The following is a 27,131-nucleotide window of genomic DNA, read 5'->3' on the forward strand; positions in this document are numbered from 1 at the left end:
TAGTTTATATAACAGTATACGTGTCATAAAAGAACGCACAAAATGCGTAGCTACATTGAAATAAAGTAACACTTTTATCGCATTATAAAACAGAGAACAGTTCTCGACAAGTGTCAGTACTTGATAGTCTGATATATATGTTCATCTCTATTTTGAAGCTGTAGTTCGTAGGGGCCTCCGTACGCTCTCCTAGTATTAACGTATTCGATGTCTCTGGAAAATATGTATTGTGTGCAATCTTACTTACTTTTTAAAACAGAAAATTGTCATTTATGGAATGTTTCTTATAGAAAATATACTAAGTAAAGTCATCTACTTTGGTTCGGTTACGTGAACATCAAAAGGTCATCGAATCTGTGACTACATTATGCCACACAATAGAGGATAATACTATTATAAAGTATCGCGTATGTGTAAGACTCAGCTGTATTGCCTCAAAACTCTCCACACTCTTAAACGTGGTGGCAAAGCCACAACACGGAAAGGTTCTATGACATAACCAGTAGATTCAAAGACTCATTTTTGGTCATACTATTAGATGTGCTAGATCTAGTAAAATGTTGATGTGCTTGTGAAGTTCATTTAAATGTACATGTAATGTTTGGACAGTTTATCAACTGTCTCCTGCATTATTACGACTATAATCTAAAAGATTCATCCAGCGATATAATACTATAATCATACTCACGGAATAACGTTAGTTGTGTCTCTTTCCTTTGATGCCGACTTGTATCTTCTATATACAAGAAGACTAGCAAATACCAGTCCGAGAAGGAGAAGACATCCTCCTACCGACCCTCCAGCCACCCCGGCAACCTCGGAGGCGGTAAACAATCGCTCCTCCTTATAATCTGCAAGAGGTTTATTAACAATAATGATGATTTCACTCATATCTTTATGCATGAACTACTATGGAATTTTCCTTTGTCGAAAAACTTAAATTTATTATTTTATAAATCTCAAGTCACTTTTTCGTAGTTGAAAGTCAAGTCATTCGAGTACGCCATTTAACCGAAATAAACGTCTTTAAACATTTTTGCCACTTTAATGAGTGGAACGAATGCAGTATTTGTGTGTTGAAGTTGTATAATAGTTAGCCAGCTAAAAATAGTTCATTTCAATGTTTCAATTGTTCTTCTACCGCAAAACTTTCTAATCCAGCCGTCCGCACATTTATTGCAACCACCATAAAACATTGTTATATCAATCTATACATAAGTTGCTGTGGCACGTGCAAATGTACGTCTCACCTGGACATTCTGTATTGAACTATATTACTTTAAAAACTACAGTGGTCAGCCAAGCAGCCAATCCCCGAATCAAGGAACGATAGAGAAAAGACCAATAGCTGCAGGTATTATCCTATGCAGACACAAAGGTAATCATCCCAATTGCCATGTCCAAAATAGCTCAGCCCTGAAATTACAGGAACCAGCGACTTAGACAGAAATCATCCAAGTAACTATGCAGAAACAAAGGTAATCATCCCAATTGCCATGTCCAAAATAGCTCAGCCCTGAAATTACAGGAACCAGCGACTTAGACAGAAACTACTGGAGCTAGCTGAACAGATTTGTCAGTAGAATTGTGATATTTTTGCGTTGGCTAAGACATTTAGGTGTGTCCGTCCATACAAGATGTGCAATAAAGATACATAGTCCAGCAAGGTTTTCTTTGTGACAGAAAAACGGCGGTTGATAATTGAGCTAAGTAACGAGGAGGCTAGCATCGGTACAGCTTGTGGTGGTCTGAAACCAGTACAATGTAAAGCTTGTCAGGACTTAGGGCTTTAACCAAACACTATTGTTAAAAAACTTTTGTTAAAATTGAAATTGCAAGTTCTGCAGGATCGAATAAAGCGGTAGGCGTAGAATTGTTTTAGGTAAACGTACCGCATAAAAGGTTAAATATTTGTCATTATATATTCATATTTAGAAAACTATATCTGATTGAATTGTTGGCCAAAGGAGTAAGAAATAAGTTGTTTTATTATTATTTTATTTGGAAATTGTATATACTTATTTAAGTTTAGGTAGTTTGCTAATTGAAATTATCTTTTAAGTAAACCGGCTTTCCGGTTGAATGTTGGCATAGCAGACTCGTCCAGGAGTATGCGACGGTCAGTTTGAGTCCTTTCTGTCCACTTTCAAAGCAGTAAAGTGTTAGTCGTCGTTCGAAGTTTAAATTGGTTATTGACTTTTTGCTGTCAATTATTGAACACAGGTAATTGCTATCTGTGGGGTAGAAAAGCACTAGAAACTTGATATCTATAGAGTTATTCCGTCGCAAGTAGTCAGTTACGCATGGCGATCTAGTCTGGTAAGAGGATCTTTTGGCTAGAAGCTCTTGGGAGCATGAAACTGTATGAATGACAAGTTTTTCTGGTCCCCATTTTATGGTTCAGAGGTATCCGAAAAACGAAAGCCATCACTTCGCCAAAGAAAAGAAGTAGTCCCTTTGGTTTAACCAGTATTTCAGAGAATATTGAACACAGTTAATAAGCATTTGAAAATACAGAACTGCATACATACAATTTATGGAGTGAAAGCAACGCAAGAACAGTGAGAAAATTACAGAATTGGGAGTTAACCATAATTGGTTTTACTAAGTCTCTCTTCTTTGAAAGTAGTCCCTTTCATGTGAAACGTAAAATACTTGTAGTGCATGTGTGTGTGAGTATGTCGACTTCAAGCCCGTAAATAATAAGTAAAACAGGCGATTAAAATATCAAGATTCAAATACCTTCATCACATTTATCTCCAGCAAATCCTTCTGCACAGCCACCAGTGCAATAGCCATCAGTTTTGTTACAAGGCGGCTGCTTACATTTCCCACACACTTGTTTGCAGTCATCGTAGAACCCAGAGTGGCATGCTAAAATACATTGAATTTGATATGTAATGTAGTTGTTCACATACTTATAATGGATACATGTTGTTTCAAACATTTACCACTCCGTTTTGTTTAAAATAAATAAAAAATATTGGGATCTAATAAAGGGTTTTGGTTTATATTTCTACATCTATATGATATTATTATTATACTGATTAACAATTAAATTAAAAATAAATATTTTTTAGTAACTGTGTTATTATAAGACATACAAACGATCAGTTTTGCCTCAGTCCAGAAAAACATCCGGACTCTTGTCGTTATGTTTATGCATATAAATATGCACACGAATCATAGGAAATCATTTTTATGCTTACCACCATACGTTATGTTTTATTTACTAAACTCATTATCAAGTAAGAAATTTGGCTTAATGAAATGAGGTACTGAATCTTGTTACGCGTTAGAAGTTTCGAGAAATATGGGCAAGATTCTCTCTAGAAACTCGTTTTGTTATGTTTTACAAGCAAAACATATATAGCAAATATATACGTATTAAGAAACAAAAAATACGATTTGAAAAATTAAAGTTTAAAGCATTTGCGAAGAGTATATTTGTTTGAGCAGAAACGAAGAGAGATACATTTCAGTTATAATAATAGTATATGACATTTTTTATTAGATCACCACTGTTCCGAATATTTTTAAAGCTGAATGTTCGAACATTTTCTTTCATACCAAACAAATTACAGACGAAAACAACTGTTCGAACATAAATATAATTTTATATAATCGTTCAAATGTATTTTGAACTCTTTGCTGTTGTAATACGTAAAATGAGCTTCCCGGAAAATTCACACAACAATTTAAAGATAATCCGATATTTTTTACCCCTCCCACGCCTCAAAATTTGTAAACAAACAAGCATGGCATTCACTCTTTACCTGAAAAAAACCTTTTTCAAGCGAAACAGATTGGTCTCTGACAGTAAGATGACTGAATATTAATTTACCATGAAACACATGCAGTCTTAAACTAAGAAGAATGTTTAAAATCCAAAGAGTATCCGCATTTGTTTTGCTAACACATTTGACCTTCCAAATTTTCATTCATAAATAGCGGCGTAGTTATTTGGTTATGTATTCATGCCCCGCTTAAAATAAAAGTGTTTACGTTATTTCTTGGAACATATGTGCACTTATGAAACTTCATTGATAACTGTTCATAAAAGCTATGCACTAAAAACGAGCGAATAATAAACTTTAAGAATGAATAGCAGAGAACTATTTCTCAACAAACCGGAAATAGAGCAGTTGACAGCTATAATTTTGCGTGAGGGGCGCAAAACGGGTATCGGCGTAAAAACCACCCTTTCCAAAATAGGGGGTTATTAAGAAATCAATTAAAAAACTAATAAAACTCCGAAAATAAGCATAAAAGAAACAGAAAATTTGTATATGTGAGTGTTATGTCTCGTGATCATAGAAAAACTACATTTTCACTCGTGGCTTCGCCACACGTGAAAATATGTTTTTCTATGACACTCGAGAAATAAAATACGATCTTACACTGGAATAAACAAATATCCTCTATACGTTATTGTTTTTGTTTTGATTTCTTATGACATATGTTTTAAGTATGGCCTTCACAATATTTTATGATATAAGATGGGCAGATCTACTAATGAAAATTTCCTTGTCAGAGTTTATTGTTCATATAAACATATTTGTATGTGCTTGGTTGTGAAGACAGTTGAAAGCTGCTTTGAAATTTCTCACCAGACCAATCCTTGATATAAACCAATACTTGTGTCTGTATAGGGAAGGTCTCGATGGTTTGGATCGAACCCAAACTATCTTCAATGAGAGACATACACCTATACCATTGGACTACTCTCATCAACTAGATCTATCACCCACAAATGTCTTCATTAAATTGCAGTTTTAAAATTAATAAAAAATCATAGATGCTGACGTCCTTTTGATCATTAACGGTTGAAATTTTATATAAAAGTGATATACATCAAACATATATAATAAAAAATGTTAACGAATGTTGAAGAAATTAATGTAAACAATATTTATGCAAACAGCTACAGAAAAAGCTCAGTAGCAAACAAATAAATAATAATCCCGGTTTAATAGCACTGGGTAAACGCCAAAGACATAGACCACAAAATCCCTTACACGAAACATACAAGAAAAGCACAAAACTCCACAAACAGCACAGTACATACATACTATATATTAAAAAGTAGGTATGATAATCAGGAATTGTTAGGTATCGCCTTGGAACGGTCAGTAAAATGTAAATTTACTGGGGGTTTAAACCAGTTTATGTGCACAAACCTAACTCTTATCCCCACAATCCTTAATAAAGATAAAACGCAAAAGGTAAATCTTATCAAAGTATGCATTATAAGACTTTGGAAAAATTACCAGTTTCACATGTAGGTGTCTCCCAACCCGGCTCACATTCGGTGCAGTGACCAGAAATAACTTCACATTGGTTCCTACAATGACATCTTCGCAAACACATGTCACCAAAATATCCTGACGGACAGTCTGTGATAATTTGAAAAAAAAAATGTTTTTTTTTTATTTTTTTTGATATTATTCCGTGTGTTTTAAGTAACACGATGAAGCCGAGACATATCACTGCATGCATTTAATATATCAATACTAGTTATGATATTAATCCCAGTATTGCTGCATTGATTTGCGGGTATATTGTCAATGCTTCAATTTGGAAGTAAGACAAATAATGACTTTAACTTTTAGATCACAGATACATAAATGAGAATGTAATTCATAAGGAACAAACGGCAGGCGGTAAATATTTGATACTTTACTAAAACACGAGCCAAAATTAGTATTACTGATTTTGGAGAAGTTATTAAAACAAGTTTTTCATATTTTACAAATGTTAAGCCAATCGAAGATTTTTTAGACTCTTATCCAAACTGTCGATACACAATTATATGAATTGTCGGTATGTCCTTTAAAATATAATTAATTAGTTTAAGACATTCACGCCCTGCAAATAGTTGTAGTAAAAATATGACATTCACATCTCACAAAGCTGTCTAAAGCAAATATTTGATTACGATATTTAATTTCTTACTTGCTCCGAATACTTCTACTTCACATATAGTCATCACGTCCTTTGCAACATCTTTTTTGATGTTGATATACTGGGCAACCCGAGGAGCGTGATTAAACTGCACGATTAACCCAATAGTATTCGAATCAGGCATGTGAACGACTGTACCACTGTTTGTTCCCATCGTATCGTTACTTATATAAACAGCAAGGCTTTGACTTTGCTCTCTTGCTGGACCTGTAATACAAGTTTTATACAGTTGCCGCCTTCAACCCGTTCCGTGGTCGAACCGGCGGTCTCGGTGTCTAACCCGGCCGAGCAGGACTAATATCATGTGCCAAGGTCGGACCTTTTTGTACACAACAAAAACGAGGGTTGTTCGGAAAGTTTCGGGACAAATACTGTAACATTCTTATTTGTTTGAATATTTGTACACAGTTCTTTAAACTAACATAGCTCTATAACAAAATTACAAAAAAGAAAGACGCTAGTTATCATCACCATAGAAACGCTATGTTAAGGTGAGCGGGACAACTAAATATAAATATTGCAGAAGATCTCAGTCGTAGTATTGGACACAATACATCAAATTTTCTCAAAATATTCTTTAAAGTACTTCACACACTCGTGTCAGTGAACCCAAGTTTTAAAGCAGTTGTTGATGTTTCTATATTTAATTCTCCTGAAATCCTCCGGAACAACCACTAGCAGCTCTTTGACGTCGACAAAACCTGAGCCTTTCAACTCGTTCTTGATGGAGGGGAAAATCCAAAAGTCACGTAGTATTAGGTCCGGAGAGTACGGGGGATGTTGTATATTGGATATATAATTACATATCTAATGCAGCTAGTGCTATCTAAGTAGACATATAGGGTTGTGCGTTGTCATGGTGAAGATTTGCCGACAAGCTCTTGCCTCTACTTCCTAACTGCTCTTTTCAAGTAAAGCCGCAGCACCTAAAAGCGGTAAGTTTGCATTTTTCTTTATGCTGAACTAATTATTAATGCTAGTTTTACATGTTGTATCTTATATTACGTGAACACATTAGGTAGAGCATATAAAAACTAATAAAGACCTTTGAACAGTAGATGGCTGTCACCATCTTTCCAGAGGGTACTGCGTGGCTTAGGATGACGCCCTTCATGTCGAAGAATACGATATGAGTCAATTTTTGCAGACGTCCTAACGAAAGCTTTGGAAGGTATTCAAAAATTCGAAATCTTCCACACAGAACTGTCTTGTTTAGTTTCGGGTCATAAAGACTAACTCACGTTTCGTCAGCAGTGATGATGGATTCTAGGAATCTGTTACCATGGCTTCTGAATTTTTTAGAAATGTGTTACTGTCATCAACTCGTTGTTGCTTCTGCTGGACAGTAAGAACACGTAGAATCCAGTGAGCCCAAACCTTTCTCATGCCTAGCTGCGTTGTGATTATATCATGAACAGGTGCAGTCCCAAGTCCAAATTTCGATGCAATATCACGAACAGTAAATCTCCGAGCAGTAATGTGGTAACTCTGGGCTTTTATACTAGTATAGCTATTATTGCAATAAGGGCGGTTTCGGATAAGTTACCTTTGTCTGTAAGTGGTCTTTACCAAGACAATTTCAGACAGGTTTGTTTTCATTTTGTTTGGAAAGTATCCCTATTTTTAACGTCATGTTATGCCAGACCAATACCTGATCTTCTTTTAAAACGTTGGCAGCATTATTGCTTGACTCTAACACACCACCTGTGCCGACTGAAGAGAAATTTATAGGACTAAGGGGAAATTCACCCTCGTCTTTAAATTCTGTAAAAGCCCAAACATAATAAATAAGCCCCTAAAAGTGTTTGAGTAGGAACGATGAATGACATTTTCATCTTACATAACAAGGAGAAAGAACTATGGGTCAGCACCAATTGAATTGGACGTAACGGGCCATGTGTATGACACTTTGGTTCGGTTACGATGAATCGCTAACGAGAGACTCTCAGAGCCTCTATCCTATTTCGTTAAATATCAAAGCTGAAGTTTTTTTTATATAATTCATTTCCTGAGGCCAATAAACCATGAAAATATGTAACCTTGATGTTATGCATCAAATATTTCTTTTTGTCTTTTTTTGCTTTTAACCTGGTATGTATCATACAGTAATGAGCTATAACTGGCGATCTACTTTAACTATAATACTGTATACACATAGTTTGATGATTATGGTCACTACGTTGCGCTTCACAATCATTAACTTGCTCTATTCTCTCTGTCCTGAATATATAAACTGCACAAGCATGAAACCAGCGATATATAACACCATACAATATTCATCATTAAGGTCCGTTTAAACCTGCAACAACTGCAACTGCAACACGTATCGAATACTGTTTAGAAAAAAGATCGATGTTTTACAAGCATGAAGATAATTATGGTAAACAATCTTTAAACGTATTGCACTAATTGTCGATTTTTTTTATCTTTTTTGAATTAAATGAAGTATATTAACCGCCTCCTCACAAGTAAACATACATCAAAAATAATACATATTCAGTATACATAATCATCCTTGCGTCAAAAAAAATCAAGATGGATTATAACCTTATATATTAAAATAGAAAAAGGGTGACTATTTAAGAAATATTTTTCCTGCATATAGGGAAAAAGGTATACCGAAGCCGGTGTATTAGACTATCGCAGCCGCCCTTGACACTAGAAACCGTTTAACCTAAGCAACGTGTTCACATAAGAACAAAAAATCAGGCTTTCGTACATACTGACTTTCCAATTAAGTAATTCTTTTTTACAAATCAGATCAATCAAGTGTTTTTGTGATACACTTTACATGCTTACAAATTTAATGACTGACTTACGTACCATCACGGCCGATGACTTTAATAGAACCAATCAAATGCTTGGATCCAAAATTCATTTCCCACCACCGAGGTATTTGATGAGAAGCTGTAGCACTGCATGTGCAACGAGATTCAGATTCATGGAAGATTATTTCACCGTCGAAGGCTTTTTTTGCTGAGCATGTACGGTATTGTGACGACTGACTTGCGCTTCCTTTCACTTGATTCCCGGTCGCTAGAAAAAAAAGTTGAAGCGGGTCATTTAGTTTAAATACATCAACCCGGTTAGTGATCACTTCGCTTTGTAAGAGCAGGAGTGAAAATAACATGGACTTTCACCGAAAAACGTTTTTATATTGGCTTTGTATGATACATCCAAACTTTGAAATACATCTGTTGCCATTAACAAGGATAAGTACTAATACGTTTAGTATATCCTTTTTGGACAAAGAGACGATTTACTCTTTTTAATGGAGTCATAAAGAGCTGATTAGCACGTTTGGAATATCTTCAGAATTGTTTTTCGCTTATTTCCCAAAGGTATCAAAATTTGTTTGTTCAAGAACTATAAATGAATACATTTCACTGTAGTTTAGAAGTTGTTTTTATACAGACCAGTACCACCTAGCTTTGATATTTATTGTTTCATTCATTTTAGTGTGAAGTGCAAGTAACTACAACGATGGTTAAGAAAGTTATTGAAACTTATGCTAGGCCACTCTTGTTATCATGATGTTGCGCAAATGTTCGGTATTTGTTTCTTGTTTTCTCAGCTCTAATTTTAATCAGCGATTTAATTCAGCTCTTGTAAATTACGCATTCATGTTCCCTTTTCTAACACAAGGTTGTAAGGTCTACGACAAATGCTATGAATTGATACTTATAAAATTGATCAAAACAGATATTTTTTGACCTGAACAAATAAGCAATAAGAATTTTAATAATATCGTTCCTTTCTAAAAAGATTACGCAGTTTAAATATAATAAAACTGACATACTTATACTTGGTCCTTGACTACTTGCGAAAAACAATACCGGAACCCAAAGAAGTTGATATAGGAGTAAATATGACTTAAGCAAAACTATGATATCTTAGAATGTTGTTATTGAATTAAGAACTTCAGCTTCTTTTTTGTGTAACACATATTTGATAAGGATTCAATCTTGACATTAAAGTTATCTTTCAACACACACACATATCAGACACATTTCTGTTTGTCGCTCTTCAATTCTAAATTGATCAAAGTTGTGTACTTAAAGCTAAATACTTTTGGGACAAGCCCAGTCGATATCAGTTGTAAAATAAATCCTGCACATGGTCCAGGTCTCAAACGACAAGGAACTAGAGACACAAACATATAAATAACACATGTACGCATATACAAACACACACAAAAAAAAAACAGAACGAATATGCATCAGAACAGTTGTACGTTCAGCGAGAATTTTGGTTATAAAACACAAAAATAACACAACTGTCGTGAAAAGGCATCCTTATTTTAGCGTTGTGCGAAATTTCGTCTCTAGATTCCACTCCGATGGCCTGATATTAACACGATTTTCAGACCATATTTATTTTTTGGTGGTTACCAAAAAATCCGCTATGGCCTACTCGGAGTTATTCCGAGCAGTTCCGAAAGCCTACGAAAGTAAACGGAGCACAAGCACGTGACAGTAATGAATAATCAATGAGGTCAGCAAATCAAAACAAAGATGGACAGATGAAAATGAAAAGAGAAACAGAGGCAGACAGAGATTGCCAAAATCGATCAGAAAGCGACGGTAAATGAAAAATGTAGGAAAGATATTGACGTCGATGGTTTATTTAGGCATTCATTGAAAGAAAAGGATAGCATTCAAAGCTTCAAATGGAGTGGGAAAATGGAGGGCGTGGAAACGAAACATCACGATAGGTTTGAGTTTTATCTTTAACATTTTACCTGATGTTTGAAAAACATTGATAGTTTGTTTATTAACAGTCAGTAGGGCTATCTTTCGACACACTTTCGGGCGGGTGCACATACCCCATTTCCTTGGAGAACGGATGTACTTATTCGCCAAAATGTTAGTGAAAGTTCCTATTCAAAATCCAAAATAATTTCGAAAACAAACAAGAGCTGTCAGAGGCAGCATGATCGACTTTTTTCATTGCTATAATGCACCAGTCAGTTGTAACCACGCCCCCCCCCCCCCCAGGTCCGGGGGTATACTGGGGAAATGGGGCGTGGTTTTACCTTCCAGGTGGCCCCGCAGTACCGCGTAAATGGGGTGGTTTTATGTTCGCAAAAATTTGTGGCGAATGGACCTTACCTAGGGTCCCTGGGGTGCGGGGATTTTACCAACTGGTCGTCCCGGCAGCGCCGAGATTTTACCCGGGGTAGGCTGGAACGAAAGTCAAAGTCCCTGCTATTCCCCGGACCTACGGGGCTGTGGTTACAAATGACTGGTACATATTAAGCATTAAGGATTTCAGCACTTGCAATATCAATATGGGGGGCACACCCCACACCTAACCCCATAACTTCCTTGTTTACTACCTATTTCAATGGTACTGGTACACTCATAAGCAATCAGGCATACTTTTTTTATTGTTTTGACATTTCTTATCTTCTCCCAGTACGCTTAAGTAATAAAAATGGTCAAAAGACTCGTTGAAAGTCATTCAGGTGGCATATTTTTATATAGGATTAAAAAGAAATAAATTGCCCAAAATGTACCATTTCGGACTAGATATTATGTACATTTCCTAGGGGGTGAACCTGGCCGTTTGCCATCATTGCTGACCAGAATTATTCAGTTCTGGGGAGGGACACACGTTGAAAGGTTACAACCCCTGAGTGACTCCAATCTTGTGTCAATTACTGGATCCGCCTTTGGCAGGCTTTGGCAAAACATGCCTGGATCACTGTAAAATAAGATTACATGCAAAATCCAAAATTTCTAAGTCAAATGTTAAAAGGGCAAAATAGTTGGCATCATATGCAAGTTAGAGATCTATATCGTCAAAAACTTGAAAAAGTCAAGCTAAATCCAATAGCAACTGCAATTCAATTGAAAAGAACACCCGTATACAGCACATTTATTGGCATTTCAATATATGTAATTTGTTTTGAAATATTTTCATTACCAAAAAATTGCATTTGATGTCTTTTTTGACTAACTGAAGGACCTGAGCCCAACCCCCAAATGTGTAAATACAGCCCTTCAATAAGCTGTGATAAAGCATTCGTTTGTTAAGAAAATCCATTCCTTTTGACAAATGGTCGAAATTAACACAAGCCAGTAAGCCCTGCACTGGTAAAATGCCTCGGGTCTTACCCAAATTCTGATTTTTTATAGTAGGGCTTGTTTGAAATTTGATTCAAAGCTAAAGTATACGAATCAGGGCTTCTTCATCAAAAAGTCTAATTTCAATGATTGTTTTGATCCTGCTCATGATTGAAATGGCATTTGAAAAAATATTTTATCATTTTTATATCAATAATATAAGAACCTGGCTTTAAATAGAAATTGGTACATATGTGATACTAGTTAACATGTTAAAGGTAGTCCATCCATCTTTTATGCAAAAAAATAATGCAAAAAATTACATTTCTTTTCTTTTTATATTTCTGTTTTGTATATGAACTCTACAAAATACATGTACCAAGGGTTTAATTATTATAAGATAAATGATTTGCTGAAATTTCTATATAAACATAATATAATAATAGTTAATAAAAATTTACAGTATTTTGGGTTTCAGTATCTTTTGACATCACGCTTCAAGACTCCGATGTCAGGAGGCTGGTGATGTCACAGATTTTAACCTGGCTTGAACATGCCAAGTGTACTGTAAGTACAGTTTTTTTGCAAATATAAAAAACATCATTCGAACTTTTCAAATATAGAAAATCAAAGGCAGCGTTTTATCAACTCCAAAATCTCATTTTCTATTCATAAGTGTTAGAAAGGCTTTTAGGCAAAAAACATCATACTTTTTGAAAGTAAGTATGAATAACTGCACTCACCTCTTTTGTCAGCATATCTTATTTCACTGGTTTCATGATATAAGCTTAAAAAGTGGCTAATGAATTCCAAAACAAAAATTGAAATAAAATATGTTTACACAGTCCATAGGTGAGAATGCAGCTTTAAAAATCATGAAAAGGTAGAAAAGAGGTTGATATCCTTTTTATCAAATAAGGCCTGATATTTGTGTCATGAAAATGCAGTGATTTGAGCTTGGAAGTATATGTTGGTATATTGATTAAGTATTTATAATATTGATAATTAACATATAACATTTATTGATGATATAAGTAGATAAATGAAATGCTATTTATTTTAAGGGCATCTCAGCTGTTCTTCTCCATCATTTGACGGATGAGCATGAGTGGCCTCCCCCGATTCAATATTATGAGTAAAGTCATGGGCCATTGAGCCAAGAGGAGAGAAATTCACCATGGCTTAACAATAAAAAAACACTTTAGTACCCTTAAAGCCCTCAGAGTGATTGTCCTTGACAACCACCTTCCATCAAAGATGCATACTATCTAGTATACAGGTAAATAAATTTAATGTACAGCAAGCTTTGACTCTTTTCACATCTTATATTAGTAGAAGTTTGAAGTTATACCCTTTTATATATTATAATTTATTATATTAAAAATCAGGGAATTCAGGCTATTTATACAGGAAACAAGAATAAGCATTTCATAAAATAACTGCATCATAATTCATGAAATTGAAATTATCTGATCACATTTTCAGGCTTAAAAGCTGCACTCCCACAGATTGAACGTTTTGACAACTTTTATTTTTTTTGTCTTGGAACGAGCAGATTTTTATATTTAAGTTAAAGAAAGTGATGTTTATGCATTTAACATTATTTTTCGAACGGAAATATGAAAAACTGCCATCTGATTTTTTTGTCAGCAATCTTATATTATTGGTTTCCAGATATTCTCGCAAAAATGTGCTCTTTGCAAGACAAAAAAAAATAAAAATGTAAAATTTGTATATCTGTGAGAGTGCAGCTTTAAGTCTGGTTATAAGTGGAAATATTTATTTCGATAACTATCTTACTTCTAGATAATTGTGCGTGTGTGTGTGTGTGATGTGGTCAAATCTTATTCTGTAAATGAAACATTTCTTGTTTTGTATGCAGACTAAACCGTGCATGGAACAATAGAAGAGGATGGCAATATTCCCCAGTAAACGCAGTGAAAGAAAAAAGACCTATCCATACAGAGTCGCGGAAGAAACTGATCTTCATGTGTCACTTGACCAACAACCAGAAGGCTGTTATGGAGAAGCACTATCCTCGACAAATCTCTAGCCACCTTGAACAGTTATCTCCTTAACCAAGAAGGGAATTGTACAGCGAGCAAGAATCTAGGTTTAATAAGAGACATTTCTAGAGGTTTACTATGTGCTCCAATATTCATGAAACTTAATGACAATGGTCTCATTGTTGTCTTGTTTGAAACTAGGTCACATGTGGACTGAATGGAAGTCACTTGATTTTATTTTTAAAACATTATAGAATCAAACCTTGATATTGCTTTGTAAGATTACATGTGTTCAAACTTAGTGAGAATGTTCACCTTGATGAAATGTTAAGGGAGAGTTTATCACATACGGTAAAAAATATGGTCACTTCTTAAGAAATACTTGGGTACTAGAAGCAAAATATGTACTCGCAATCATGTAAATTTGTGTGTATATTTGTTCTCTTCAGCTTTATAAGTCGTGTTACCTGCGACTTGCTAACGCATTTTAAGTATTTAAAAAAAGTTTGATTTTATATTAAAGTGGATGGAACTTGACCAAAACCCTTTGAAAATAGGGTATATCAAAAGCACATAGGATACTTTGAAAGTTGAACTTCATACATGTATATTGATTTATATGTGATGATTATTTTGGTGAAGTTCTCAAAAATAAACAAAATGTCAAATTAAACTTTTGTTTTTCATGGAATCTTTCTGTAAAAGAAAAAAAAACACAACATGTAGACAAGTTAGCTTTTAGATAACTGGGCCAACATTAGTATTTCTTTTAAACATGAACTCTCATTAACTTTTGACATTATATAGCTCCGTAACAACAGTTTTGTGACACTGGCTAGAAATAGTGATGTTTGCGAGAAATGACAACAATCACAAGATAGAGCATTTTTTTGAATAACATCTCTACCTTACCTGCCTTATAAATTTGGGGATGTTAACCTAAACAAACGTTTTTAAGACCATTTCAGAACAGTGTTGTGGTTGGGTATTTTGTAAATTGACTAGCATTTTCAAGAATTCATCTGTTTATATTAACTTTCAAAATATAATAAGCACTTAAGGAGCAATTGTCACATACCAGCAAATCATACATACTGACCATTCCGAACAACTCTTCGGGTGCATACAGAGGCAGCTCTTTTTTAGCTCACCTGTCAATTTGTGACAAGGTGAGCTTTTGTGATTGCCTTTTGTCCGGCGTCCGTCGTGCGTCGTCCGTCAACAATTTACTTAAAAGACATCTCCTCCTTAACCGCTGGGCCAATATTAATAAAACTTCATAGGGATGTTCCTTGGGTGGTCTTCTATCAAAGTTGTTCAAAGAATTCAATTCCATGCAGAACTCTGGTTGCCATGGCAACCAAAAGGAAAAACTTTAAAAATCTTTTTCTCCCAATACACAAGGCTTAGGCCGTTGATATATGGTAGGTAGGATCACCAAATGGTCCTCTACCAAGATTGTTCAAATTATGGCCCTTGGGTCAAAATTGGCCCCGCCCCGGGGGGTCATGGGTTTTCTCTATATGTTTATTGTGAAAACTTCAAAAATCTTCTCCTCTGAACTTAATTGGCCTAGAGCTTAGATATTTGTCATGATTCATCGTCTAGTGGACCTCTACAAAGTTTGTTCAAATTATGGCCCTGGGGTCAAAAGTGGCCCCGCCCCGGGGGGTCATGGGTATTCTCTATATGTTTATAGTTAAAACTTCAAAAATCTTCTCCTCTGAACTTACTTGGCCTAGAGCTTAGATATTTGTCATGATTCATCGTCTAGTGGACCTCTACAAAGTTTGTTCAAATTATGGCCCTGGGGTCAAAATTGGCCCCACCCCGGGGGGTCATGGGTATTCTCTATATGTTTATAGTGAAAACTTCAAAAATCTTCTCCTTTGAACTTACTTGGACTAGAGCTTAGATATTTGGCATGATTCATCCTCTAGTGGACCTTTACAGAGATTGTTCAAATTATGGCCTTGGGGTCAAAATTGGCCCTGCCCCGGGGGGTCATGGGTATTCTCTATATGATTATAGTGAAAACTTCAAAAATCTTCTCCTTTGAACTTACTTGGGCTAGAGCTTAGATATTTGGCATGATTCATCGTCTAGTGGAACTCTACAAAGATTGTTCAAATTATGGCCTTGGGGTCAAAATTGGCCCCACCCCGGGGGGTCATGGGTATACTTGATATGTTTACAGTTAAAACTTCAAAAATCTTCTCCTCTTAACTTACTTGGACTAGAGCTTAGATATTTGGCATGATTCATCGCCTAGTGGACCTCTACAAAGTTTGTTCAAATTATGGCCCTGAGGTCAAAATTGGCCCCGCCCCTGGGTGGTCATGGGTTTTCTCTATATGTTTATAGTAAAAAAAAATCAAAAATCTCCTCTGAACTTATGTTGCTTAGAGCTTAGATATTTGGCATGATTCATCGTCTAGTGGACCTCTACAAAGATTGTTCAAATTATGGCCTTGGGGTCAAAATTGGCCCTGCCCCGGGGGGTTAGGGTATTCTCTATATGTTTATAGTTAAAACTTCAAAAATCTTCTCCTCTGAACTTACTTGGACAGAGCTTAGATATTTGGCATGATTCATCGTCTAGTGGACCTCTACAAAGATTGTTCAAATTATGGCCTTGGGGTCAAAATTGGCCCTGCCCCCTTGGGGGGTCATGGGTTTTCTCTATATGTTTATAGTGAAAACTTCAAAAATCATCTCCTCTGAACTTACGTTGCTTAGAGCTTAGATATTTGGCATGATTCATCGTCTAGTGGAACTCTACAAAGTTTGTTCAAATTATGGCCCTGGGGTCAAAATTGGCCACACCCCGGGGGCTGATGGGTTTTCTCTATATGTGTTATAGTGAAAACTTAAAAAATCTTCTCCGAACTCACAAAGACAAGTAACGTCTTAATTTAAACTGGATAACATATTTAGTGCACATACCAATTTTCAATATGGGCCACATACAACAATTAATAACAAATATACATATATAGATACGCACGTAAAATCAAGTAGTGACAAGAGCTTAGATATTTGGCATGATATATCATCTAGTTGACTAAATTTCCCTTCCCTAAATTTGCCACCAACTTCCACCAAATGCCACCCAAATCCATGGCAAATGGGTGGCACTTGGTGGAAAATGGGTGGCACTTGGTGGAATATCAAGAATTCCACCAACTGCCATGAAATTTCCACCCAACTGGCGGTGGCAGTTGGTGTAAAATTGAACTCAGTTTTTTTTTCATGTGGCACTTGGTGAAAAAGTTGGACTTAGTTAATTTTTCATATGGCAGTTGGTGAAAAAATGAACTTAGTTAATTTTTTGGGTGGCATTTGGTGAAAAAAAACTTAGAAAATCTCAAGAGTTCTGTAAAATGGAACCGTTACTTATCATGATGGAATAATAATAGAATTTACGACAGTTGCTGTTCATGCTGCTGTTTTAGCATCATTACATATGCTACTATTTAAAACTAACTGGTAATGTTGCTCAGGTTATACTGATGATGATTACGATGTTGGTGGTTCTATTGATGATGATTATGATGTTGGTGGTTCTATTGATGATGATTATGATGTTGGTGGTTCTATTGATAATGATTATGATGGTGGTGGTGGTGGTGGTGGTGGTGGTAATTATGATGATTGTGGTGGTGGTGATTATGATGATTGTGGTGGAGGTGGTGGTGGTTGATTTTGACAATTGTGTTGTTGTTGGTAGTTCATTGTGGTGTTGGTGAATATGATTGTGGTGGTATTGGTGATTATGATGATTGTGGTGGTGGTGATAGTGATCATGATGATTGTGGTGGTGGTGACAACAACAACAACATGTTGTTATTGATGATGATGATGATGATGGTGGTGGTGGTGGTGGTGGTGGTGCTGGTGCTGGTGATGATGATGATGATGATGATGATGACAACAACAACAACAATGTGATGGTGATTATCATGATCATGATAATGATGAGTTAAACTAAGTTTTCTGTGTACATGTGCTCTGTTGCTATTTCCCCAAAGGTACAGGGATGCATTAATGTTTGATTTAAACTCGGAATGACCTCTCTGCTGGAAAATCTCCTCAAAATATTTGAATCTTCTGACAGTTACTAGCATTAATTTTGTGGAACTTTGAATAGTGAGAAAAAAATTTGTGCAGTTTTGTTTAATAAAATGGATTGATTATAAGGTAACTGTTTTGTTTTTTTTATCATAATAATATCCAAAAAAGATCATGACTTATCATTTTATTTTATTTTTACACATATTAGGCTCTTTGTCTTTGTTTAAAGTTTGACTAAGAGATAAGCTTTATGCATGTACTGTCAAGTATGTTTCACTTTATTCCAAAATAATTGACAAATACTCAGTCAAGCAATGTACTAAGTTTAAAAATTATCATTCAATTTGTACAATGAAGTTGAAGATGTATAAAGAAATGTTATACACATTTTTTCCAGACAAAACCCCCCCATAAGGATGACAATGTACTTGGACAAGATTCTAAGACCTTTTTGGTAAATATTTGAATATTACAATAACTTAAATGAAGACTGACCTCATAGTTTTATCATATTTTATTAGCTTATACTTATTTAAAAGTGCGAAGTGCTATGAAGGGTGAGATAAACAATATTAAATGCCAGTCAAGAAAAGATGTAGAAGATGTATATAATCTAAAGGGTGTGTGTGTTTTTAAGAAAAATCGTTATTGGTATTGACAAAGCCTTGGTGTAATTCATGTTGTTGGCTGCATGATTTTGAAAAAATAAAGATATTAAAGTGAATCTTGGTGTACACATGTTTCCAAAGACATTTGTAGAACAAATTGTAGAACAAATAACATTCTTCTGTGAGGCAAACCCTGTTATATTGAACAGATTTATTAAAATGATCGCTTTTTTCAGAAAGAAATATGAATAGGGGACTTCTATAGCAGAAGAAGTATAGCCAAACTTGCAGAAAACAACAACCGAATGACTGCATCACTAAAGAAAAGAAACAGGTTATTGACATTTCAATATTCAAAATACCAAAACCGGTAGTTAAATTAACTTTTTACCTGTATTGTCATTGCTAATACAACAGACAAGTGCTCTTGTAAAACATATTTGCAATGATTCAATGTATGAGGCTGAATTCTATAATTAGTTATGGTATATCATTTTGTTGTTATACTTGGTATTAATCTGGCTAGGCCCAAAGCTGAAGAAACTTATTTAAGAGTATGTTTTTAATGTTGTCATTTTATTTATGCATCTAATTTTGAAATATATTTTGGATAATGATAGCTAAAATGAAACCTCCAAAATAAATAATACTAAAACTGTTTTCAGGATTTCTCCAAATGTAGAAATGCAGACAGCTCTTCACCATCAACTGTGATCCTTTGTAATTTTGTGTACATGTACATGAAACTAAATGACTGCAAAGAAATGTTTTTTGTTGTTCTTAGGTTGTTGTATGCATACTTCATAAATCCCATGATTTTATTTCCACCAAGTGCCACGTAATTTCCACCAACTGCCACATTGGCATGGCATTTGGTGAAAAAAGATCAAAGAAACTGAACGTGGCATTTGATGGAAAATTGTTCCAATACTCCACCAACTGCCACCTTGGGGTGGCATTTGGTGAAAAATTTGCCACCAACTGCCACGTGGCATTTGGTGGAAAACGTTCCAATACTCCACCAACTGCCACGTTTGGGTGGCATTTGGTGAAAAGATTTGCCACGTGGCATTTGGTGGAAAACGTTCCAATACTCCACCAAGTGCCACGTTGGGGTGGCATTTGGTGAAAAAAAATTGCCACGTGGCATTTGGTGGAAAATGTTCCAATACTCCACCAAGTGCCACGTTGGGGTGGCATTTGGTGGAAAATGGTGAAAAATTAGATCAAAGTCCCATTTTATTCTGTTTTTCATCGTTTTACACCAAGTGCCACCCGTTCCAATACTCCACCAACTGCCACCCATTTTCGTCATCCAATTCGTGGCAAATTTAGGGAAGGGTGTACCAATATTGTTCAATCTTTGGCCCTTGGGTCAAAAAATGGCCCCACCCGGGCGGTCATGGGTTTCCTTATATATATGTATATGATGAATACTTAAAAAATCTTCTTCTCCAAAACCAAAAGGCGAAGGCCTTAGATATTTGGTATGAAGCATTGTTTATCGGACCACTATTAAAATTGTTCAAACTTTAGCCCTGGGGTCAAAATTGGCCACGCCCCGTGTTCATAGGCTTAGGTTTTTAATATTTGTATATAATGGAAGAATGTGCAATATATGACAGGTGAGCGATTCAGTGCCATTTGGCCCTCTTGTTTACTATTTTGCTTACACAAGTTATCGGATATATAAGATTTGAGTTTTTAAATCAAGAAGAAGTCAACAAACTGTGGGATCTTCATGGTTTTATTTCAGTTATTTACTTCTTTGTGGGAAAGTGGTTTTTTGCATTAATCTTTGTTCTACTTAAGAAATGGGCTGTATCAAAATTGAGCCTGCTTTAGGTCCATTTTATTATTTCTAAACAAGGTTGAGAAAGGTATGACACATTTTAAAGATAAAATGTGAAATTTGGATTCAAACAGACATATTGCTTGAGTGTCATTTGAAAGCGCTTTTAAACAGAAAAACAAGAGATGTTTGTCAAACATATGAACCCCCTCCCCTTGAGGAGCGCCAAGTTGTCAGGCTTATTCCGCAAATTGAATTAAATATGCAAAGACTGAAATGACAGCTGACTTGTCATTGACATTAGATGCCTTTGCGGCAGTTTTAAGATTATGACCGTTCAAAGTGTGAGGATAGTAAGTAAAGTTCTAAATCATGTTCAGATGATGACTGATATTTGCAGATAAAAATATATCCTTTCAGCAGCAGGAAATAAGTAAATATGACAAAATACTTAATCATGCATATAGGTTGACCTCTGACTTCAAGATCTATAAGATCATCAACTGGTCACCCCCAACCTAGATGGCAAGTTTGAGAACCATGGGTGCAGGCATTGTCAAGTAATCACACGGATATGCTTTCAAGGTCACTGTAACCTTCACCTTTGACCTGATTACCCCTGAAATCAAAATGAACCATCTACTGGTAAAGCCAAATTCCCTTATCATGTTTGAGAGCCATGGGTGCAGGCATTGTTGATTTATCACTCGTTCATTCTTAACGCACTTTCGTCACTTAGGGCCAATGACTCCTTAAATCAGTTATGGTCATACCCAGCCTCAATGTCAAGTTTGATGATCATAGGGCCAGACATTGTTGTGATATCACTCAGAGAATCTTTGTTAACCTTTTCAACTTAAAGGTCACTGTGACTGTTACCATTGGCCCAATGACTCCTAAAATCAATAGGGGTCATCTACTAATCAGGCCCAGCCTCCATGTCAAATTTGATAACCATACCATACGTTCAGGTATTTTTGAGTTATTTCTCGGACAAGCTTTAACAACTTTATACCATTAAAGGTCACTGTGATCTTGAACTTGGACCTGATGACCCCTTATATCAATAGGGTTATCTACTGGTCAGGCCCAACATTCATGTCAAGTTTGATAACCATCTGTCCTTCAGTTGTTGAGTTATCACTTAGACAAGCTTTGGTCTACCAACAAAGCTGCGAATCGTCCGACCAACATGTGCAATGCAATATAACCCTCTTCCTCGGAGGGGGCATAAATATAAACAATAACATGAGTATACATAACATGCAGGTTTTCTGGCTTTCAAATTGAAACGAGATAATTACTTAATGGCAGTTTAGCAACCAAAGACAGTACAAATCAGTATTTATAAAATAACAAGTCATTCACAAAAGTATACAAAAATGACCTGATATTGTTTATATCATATTTTACTATTTAAGAAAATCAAGAGAAAGATACGATCCGTCTGCAAAAATTGTGTTCATCTACTGAACCCTCCTTTGCACAAGGCCAGTGTATTGTTCTTAGGGAATCGGAAAGGTTTCCTGGACTCTCCACACAACATAAGGGAATAGCCCTCTTGTCACCAGCCCAAAAATAACTCTGTGTCAGAACACAATATAAGTCGCCTAGTAGCGGTTGGGTTGCGCCTGGTCCTCCTCATCAATGAACACAAAAAATCCTGCCTCATCAAATGGGCAAGGGTTAGAACTTCTTCATTCAAAACAAGGAGGTCAGAGTCCTGAAAGAGGGAAGGTTTATCAAAAGTCAGTAGCATAATTCACAGATACTAAGATTAAAAATAAGAAATATCCAGTGATGTGCTACTATTAAGTCATACTTACTTCAGTACGAATGTTCAAGAAAGTTCTCAGCACTCACCTAAACAGGAGTGCTTTTAATAACTTAGTAGATACAAACTTTGCCAGCATATAAAATAGCTTTTAAACGTTTATAAAATAACACTGCCCATATTTCATACATGCCAACAATTCAACTTGGTCTGCCTGTGTGTGACTACATGCATGTTAAGATGTTTAAAACCATATTTTTTAGAAAAATACATCACTAGACTTCCTATGAAGTACAAACATGCAAATGAGTTGTCAAGTATCCATTTTTCAGTACAAATTTTCAAGAACTCATTAGCAGTATTAAATAATGTAAAACCAGCTTTTAAATTCACATGAAATGTTATAATATTGTTCATAAATATCAACTTCATTTAACATTTAGGTACACTCATGTCTTAGATCTATACTGAATTTTAGTTTCTATAAGGTTCTTACAGCAGTTTGAGAAAGACTGGCCTCCCGGCGACAACAAACTTTTTAACTCTGCATTGAAATGTCCCGGCAGTTGAAGCACACTCAAACCAGCTTGGAGTTCTACTCCCTTCCTCAGACTCTGGTCCAGCACCTCTAATACGAGCATCATGAATCCTGGCTCCATCTTGATGACCCTTATAATTGCTCCCTGAAGTTGCAGCTTTGTCAGCTTGCTCACTTGTTTCTAAAGATAATAAATAATATTACAAGTAAAATTGTACCTTTAAAATAGCGCAGCGCTTTGTTTGGCAAAAGGCACTAGACATTTTGGGAATTTTGAGTCGCGAATATTCCTAAATAGGGAAATTTTACAGTTAAAAAAACAAGACTTTCAGTCTCCTGCGAATAGAGAATTTTTTATAAATAAGTTTATTTTCCAGTTCAAAAGACCTTAAATGCCTGAAATATCAATACTTGGGGTATAAATATCTTTAGCAATAAATCATGACACAAAATATTTCATACTGATCGATCTCTGAATGTGATGAAAATCAATAATTTCTGATTTCATATATTTCCAAAACTTTAGATTACATAACACATGGTTAATTAGGATGCTGAATGAGCCAGTACAGGTAAAAAGACTTCCATAAAAACGTTTGTTTTTTTTGCCTTTGTTTGACTAGGATTTTTTTCTGAAGATTGGGAAAAAATATTGTATATTTTGCCATGGGAAGCAGGGACTTTGACTTTAGGTCCAGAAAATATCCCTGAACTGCTGGTAAAATCCCCACCAAATGCAACTGCACCCACGGGGATCAAAGGTAAGGCTCATTCCCCGCTATTTAAGCACTAGACAAAACCACCGCATTCACCCAGGTTCACATTGGAGGTAAAACACGGCCCATTTCGCCGGACCTGGGGGGATTGGGGGGCGTAGTTACAATTGACTGTTGCATAATTCTTACATGTTCACATTTCAATTGCAAATACTGACATGTTTTGGAAACTTGAAGAACATTTGGGAAGTATAATGGCAATTAAAGACAAATGATATATAAAAAGTCAAAACGGTCAATTAGTGAGAATTCAGCTTTAAAATATACAATATAAAAAACAATATGGAAAGGAGTACCCACCAAACATAATTGTGTCCCCCCCCCAAACATATTAATTATTACTTGATTAACTTGTGGTTTCACTTATGTGAAGTGTCAAATTATAGAGTGATCTAGTTTTGGATTCTTAATTCTCTGCATCATTCAAGTACATTCAAATACACATTTAAAATGGATTTCTAAGATGATGTAAGTGTTATAAACTTACGCTGTTTTTTTGGGGGGGGGGGGGGGGGTTGGCTGTGTTATGGTATTTGAATCGACGGATCAGGCTCATCAACATTCTCTTTTAATATCAATTTGGGATAAGGGAATGCTTGGAGGTGACTGAAAATACAAAAATAAGAATTTTATCTATACTGTACAGTAAATTATCTACCTGACACCCATGTAGATCACTACGTGATTTACTTTTAGTTTCATCTTTTTTACAATAGAAATAAGTCAATCAATCATGAATTAATGGTCCAGAAATCAAATGCACGTTTACTTACAAGTATGCGTTGCTCCAAACATAATACTGTACGATATCTATGATAAATTAGGCGCAATTGAATATTAACTTAATTTTACCCCACCCACTTCAGTTACTGTAGACATGCCTTTTGATTTATGGTAGAATTTAGAAAATATAAACAATAAAATGCAAGTTCGTTCATTACCTCATTAAAAAGTCGGTTAGAAGTAAAATAAAATAACGCTCTAACCTCAAGAGTAACTGGTAGAAACATTTCTTTTGATCATGTTGGTAGCTGAATGAAAGTCGCTATCGCCAGTATCGGTTGTTTACATACGGGCGCTTCATTCATGTATTATGCAAATGATCGATTCCGAAGCTGGCTACGAACGGCTACCAACTGTGGCGGGTAATTCGAAAGTTGATATCTTTGATCTCCAAAATATCAACAAATGCGAGTTTTCTTTATAAAAAATTGAAATGTAACATCAAATGAATAAGATATGAACTAGTATATCATAAAATTTTAATTTTATTTATGCTCACGTATTTTTCTAATTACGGCTGAACGTATAACTTTAACCGATAAATGATGGGATTGTCCTCTTGGAACAGTTAGTTAAACTTTGATTCAATGGAACTCAAATTAACTGGGTGTTTAAATTAGTATGTATTGTAAACACTTCACACTTGGCCTATAAACGCATTGCAAAAGGGTGAGAGTGGTCTAGTGGTATATGTGTCCGCCTCTCGCCCAAGAGGTTGTGGGTTCGATCCCCACCAGGGGTACTTTCTCATAGCCTCTCAAAAAGTACACAGTACTGGGTTCTGCCCAGGAAACGGGCTCGAGAGTGATTCTATTAGCTATCAGCTTTCGTCACAATCGAGCTTAAATAAATTAGTATAAACCAAACGCATTTATGCTTATCGTAATTCAAGTCTAAATTGATAATATCCATTAACACCTTATTTACTTATGTAGACTTTAAACTTGGTCCAACTTAAGTGAAATACGAGTTTAAAGGTACAATATTTACCTAATACCAAAACATTGGTAAAAATGTTCAAAATCAAGAAAACGACCACCCTGTTGAGTCCTTCGCACATGTTTTCCTTTGTAAAGATTTCGTATTTGAGGTAAGGCAGCTGTCTGAAAAACAAACTGTACGCGACTATGTTACACAATCTTGTACATTCATTAAGGCAGTAGGCATCTATCAATTTAAATACTAAATATACTTGTATGGAATACATTTTAACATTTAAATTTAAAAAAAAAATAAACGCTGCAATGCAAGGAAACCAGATTTTCAATGATTGACAATAGAACTGCAGCCTTCATTGCAATATTCAGTTTTACCAGTTTTTTTCTAATTTGAGCAACAATGACTTTTACCCGAAGGTTCGCCTTAACTCTTCCTAAGTACTAAGTTTAGTCAAGATATGTCAACACTAACTAAAGTTATTCGGGTTCAACTATTTTTGTTCCACTTTTTGTAACAATGACCTTGACTTAGTTTAGTTAAGATATGTCAACAGTAACTTACTAGTCAGTTTCTGTTCAGTTTCAACCGTTTATATATTTTAAGTAACAATCAAAAGGTCTTCAACAATAAGGGCCTATAAACTTTTCCTTAATACCAAGTTTCGTCAAGATATGTCAACCCTAGCTAATTAAGTATCAACCGTGTCTCTATTTTAAGTAACACTGACCTTGACCTTGGCCAAATGACTTTCCCATGAAAGGTCTCCATAATCTCTTCCTAAATACCGACTTATGTCAGCCCTAATTAAAGTTATTCAGTTTCAACCGTTTCTCTAATTTTAGTGACAGTGACCTTGGCCTGAGGGGACGTAAACGCCATCCCATAAAATATCTCCAAAAACTCTTCCTTAAGAAGACGGCACAGTTTTCATACACTATTATCGTCAAAGTTTTAAACATTGCTTTTCTTGTTTATTGTTACAAAACTGTTATATTACCTGTGTTCTATTAAAGTCAAGTATCATCAAATAAGTAACCGGAAGAAATATCACAGATTACATTGCCAGTCGACAAGTGTTATAAACGCGTGAGGTTTAAAAAGACTGTATTTTAAAGATTATGTTTTAACTAATGAAGGAACATTTTAAATACATATAATGTGCTTTTATACATAGAGCCGAACGTACCTGAAATCCAACTGCAAATGAAACAAAGAAATCCAAATGACACAATACAAGTCTCTGTTTCCGATTCCTGTGTTATATCATTCTTACGAGTATTGATGCAATCTTTTAGCAAATAGTTATATGTATTAATTTATAATGCAAACTAATCATTAATAAAGATTTTTTTTGCAGTATTTTTCTAACTTTGATTTCATAACTAATGTCAAGTACTGTATTCCTCGTACCTGTACACTTCAAGATTTTAAATAAGAAATAAACGTATAATTATAGCAAACTAAACGTAATGTGCTACCTCCGCTATATCTATGAATCTTTAATATCAATATAATTACGTTCAGGATTTTTTTTTGTTAAAGAGCCATTATAAATAAACCATTCAGCAGTATATATCGTAAATCGATATACCCAAACAAGGAAGTTGGCGCCTTTTAAAGGAAGTATTGCAAACTGGCTAAATGCTACCGTTTATATGCCAGCTTCTCAGTGAATGTATTTCATGATCATTAAAGAAGCACTATTAATCCCCTATTAATATGATTTACCATATTTAATTCAATTGTTTTAATTTACCAAAAGGGATGTATAATATATAAACAATGGTTTTAATGACTGATACTGCGTTA

At 35.3% G+C, this 27,131-nt stretch overlaps 1 protein-coding gene and 3 long non-coding RNA genes across 9 annotated transcripts; 2 read left to right on the forward strand and 2 right to left on the reverse strand.

Annotated features, from left to right (window-relative positions):
* Positions 1-26,796, reverse strand: LOC128227214 (uncharacterized). 6 transcript variants are annotated; one of them, XM_052937520.1, is made up of 9 exons: positions 26,733-26,796; positions 25,374-25,498; positions 8,788-9,000; positions 7,010-7,072; positions 5,956-6,171; positions 5,271-5,396; positions 2,743-2,874; positions 689-851; positions 1-213 (listed from the first exon to the last, which is right to left on the reverse strand). In XM_052937520.1, exons 2-9 carry the CDS (start codon positions 25,441-25,443, stop codon positions 114-116), a joined length of 1,083 nt encoding a protein of 360 aa, XP_052793480.1. In that variant the 5' UTR covers positions 25,444-25,498; positions 26,733-26,796; the 3' UTR covers positions 1-113. The 6 variants fall into 6 exon arrangements, with proteins under 6 accessions (XP_052793480.1, XP_052793481.1, XP_052793479.1 ...); XM_052937521.1 differs by having other exon boundaries at positions 25,374-25,482; positions 26,509-26,793; XM_052937519.1 differs by having other exon boundaries at positions 25,374-25,486; positions 26,509-26,793.
* Positions 10,455-14,711, forward strand: LOC128227221 (uncharacterized). The gene is made up of 4 exons (XR_008259778.1): positions 10,455-10,678; positions 12,511-12,599; positions 13,097-13,311; positions 13,915-14,711. It is a non-coding gene; the product is annotated as an uncharacterized LOC128227221 (long non-coding RNA).
* Positions 18,282-19,457, forward strand: LOC128227225 (uncharacterized). Its single transcript, XR_008259782.1, has 3 exons — positions 18,282-18,566; positions 18,957-19,054; positions 19,386-19,457. It is a non-coding gene; the product is annotated as an uncharacterized LOC128227225 (long non-coding RNA).
* Positions 20,450-24,718, reverse strand: LOC128227222 (uncharacterized). Its single transcript, XR_008259779.1, has 3 exons — positions 24,587-24,718; positions 22,783-23,005; positions 20,450-22,235 (listed from the first exon to the last, which is right to left on the reverse strand). It is a non-coding gene; the product is annotated as an uncharacterized LOC128227222 (long non-coding RNA).
* Positions 26,797-27,131: the final 335 nt, after the last annotated feature.

The sequence above is a fragment of the Mya arenaria genome, chromosome 3 (genome assembly GCF_026914265.1).
Source record: "Mya arenaria isolate MELC-2E11 chromosome 3, ASM2691426v1".
Taxonomy (NCBI): Eukaryota; Metazoa; Mollusca; class Bivalvia; order Myida; family Myidae; genus Mya; species Mya arenaria.

Bases quoted from the DNA above. Each gene is read 5' to 3' on its own strand.
- LOC128227214 (XM_052937520.1), bottom strand. From the start codon at position 25,443: ATGTGCGAAGGACTCAACAGGGTGGTCGTTTTCTTGATTTTGAACATT. The intron at 5,397-5,955 runs GTAAGAAATTAA...AAATTATCACAG, and splicing joins AGTAGAAGTATTCGGAGCAA to ACTGTCCGTCAGGATATTTT. The intron at 2,875-5,270 runs GTAATTTTTCCA...AATGTATTTTAG, and splicing joins GACACCTACATGTGAAACTG to CATGCCACTCTGGGTTCTAC.